Below are 1,569 nucleotides of genomic sequence, written 5' to 3' on the forward strand. Positions count from 1 at the left end.
ATCGTGCGCGCATCTGGCCCGTCAGAATAGAACGTCACAGGCATTTTCACTGAGCACAGGAGAACATGCGCTCTATGCGAGGTGGGAGCAAGTGTTCATTCATGACCCCGGATATAGAGATGGAAGTCGAACACTGTCATTGCATATCAGAGATGATCGAGTAAGTGCGACTGTCTACGCCGCACCGAAAACACGGCATGCAGGCCGCGTGCTGATGCTGGCGCCACCGTCAAGTCTAGAAAGAAATTATTGTGGCCAGTCAAGGAGTGACATTGGAGGTCCATCAGCGTCCAAATTACGTTTCTAAAACTCGCGGACCACAACATAAGGAGACCTGCGAGCATACCAGTGGTCATTTGGATGAAATGCAATAAAAGAAGTTTGACAGGTTGAGATACCTGGATCGTGCAGATATGATGACTCAGACCCTCTACTTCGCTGAAGCCTAATCTCGGCTCCAGATTAGTAGTCTATGCTGCATAGGGTTCCGCACGGGTACACACCGACCCGTCAACACCGCGGTTAGATGGAAAACACCGTGGCCCGGGTGTCTCTGAACACTGCAGGTACATTACTAAGAAGAGTGTATTAATTGAACAATCAAATAAATCTTACTACTTTCCTCGTCGTCCTCCTCAGCTTCGACTCCATTTCGCTTTCGTTTTCAACTCCTTACAGAGGCTAGAAGGTCCTCCATCGCCAGAAGAGCACTTCTGCCCCAGGCTCCGAGGCACAGAAAAGCACGAATTGTTGATGGTGCGAGTCGGTTGCGAGTAAAGTGAAGGAGTTGAGCAGTACTGCTTCTTTTGTCCGCTGTGGCCGTGCTACCTCCAAACTCAGTCCCATTCACGTACCCTCCAACTACAAATGTGATCCCCAACCCTCCTGTACATAGTACTGCGATATTGTGTGGTATTCGCACCTGGACCTGCCCAGTTCGCATAGCATCCCAGTGCTTCAAGTAAGTGCTAGGTGACAGGGCATCCAAGTCCGAGTCCACAAAGAAAGCAACTTGAAATAACATTCCACTAGGCCTGATCACCCAAACTTCAACTTCGCCGCCATCAAAGTCCTTCAAACCTCGCCCAAAATAGTCGAGCATCCGATCGAGGCCGCATGCGTCTTACCATATAGCACTGGTGTGGAAGCAGCACGACTCACTACGTGGTAGGAGTTACGGTGACAGTGCTGCATCACATACGCCGTGTCACATGCACGTCACGATCGCGTTTTCACCGGCCCCGTGAGTCTCTGCACGTCTCTTTTCTCTCTCTTACTTGCATGTCTATGATGTTGTAAGCTATTTATCCTCTCACATCTCTCCACTACCTCACACGCAATAATCATTTCACATACGACAACGTTCACTGGTCCAACTCGATGGGCTCGTACGTACATCTCAAACGGCAATAGACTGCAATGAAAATTGCACTGTATCGTTGAATTCATTAATCTCCTTACTAACACTACTTGTGTGATTCCTAGGCTGACTCATTGGAAAGTTTGATTGTTTACCTGCTGAAGAAGCTTTCAATCAGGGCACTTTCTGATTGTCTTCAAGGAGCAAGG

At 48.7% G+C, this 1,569-nt stretch overlaps 1 protein-coding gene across 1 annotated transcript; it reads right to left on the reverse strand.

The window, feature by feature from the left end:
- Positions 1-664: 664 nt before the first annotated feature.
- Positions 665-943, reverse strand: BJ212DRAFT_1293716 (uncharacterized protein; the record flags this gene model as incomplete). Its single annotated transcript, XM_041332174.1, has 1 exon — positions 665-943. One exon carries the CDS (start codon positions 941-943, stop codon positions 665-667), a length of 279 nt encoding a protein of 92 aa, XP_041184854.1.
- Positions 944-1,569: the final 626 nt, after the last annotated feature.

This window comes from Suillus subaureus, assembly GCF_016647635.1.
Source record: "Suillus subaureus strain MN1 chromosome Unknown BJ212scaffold_560, whole genome shotgun sequence".
Classification (NCBI taxonomy): Eukaryota; Fungi; Basidiomycota; class Agaricomycetes; order Boletales; family Suillaceae; genus Suillus; species Suillus subaureus.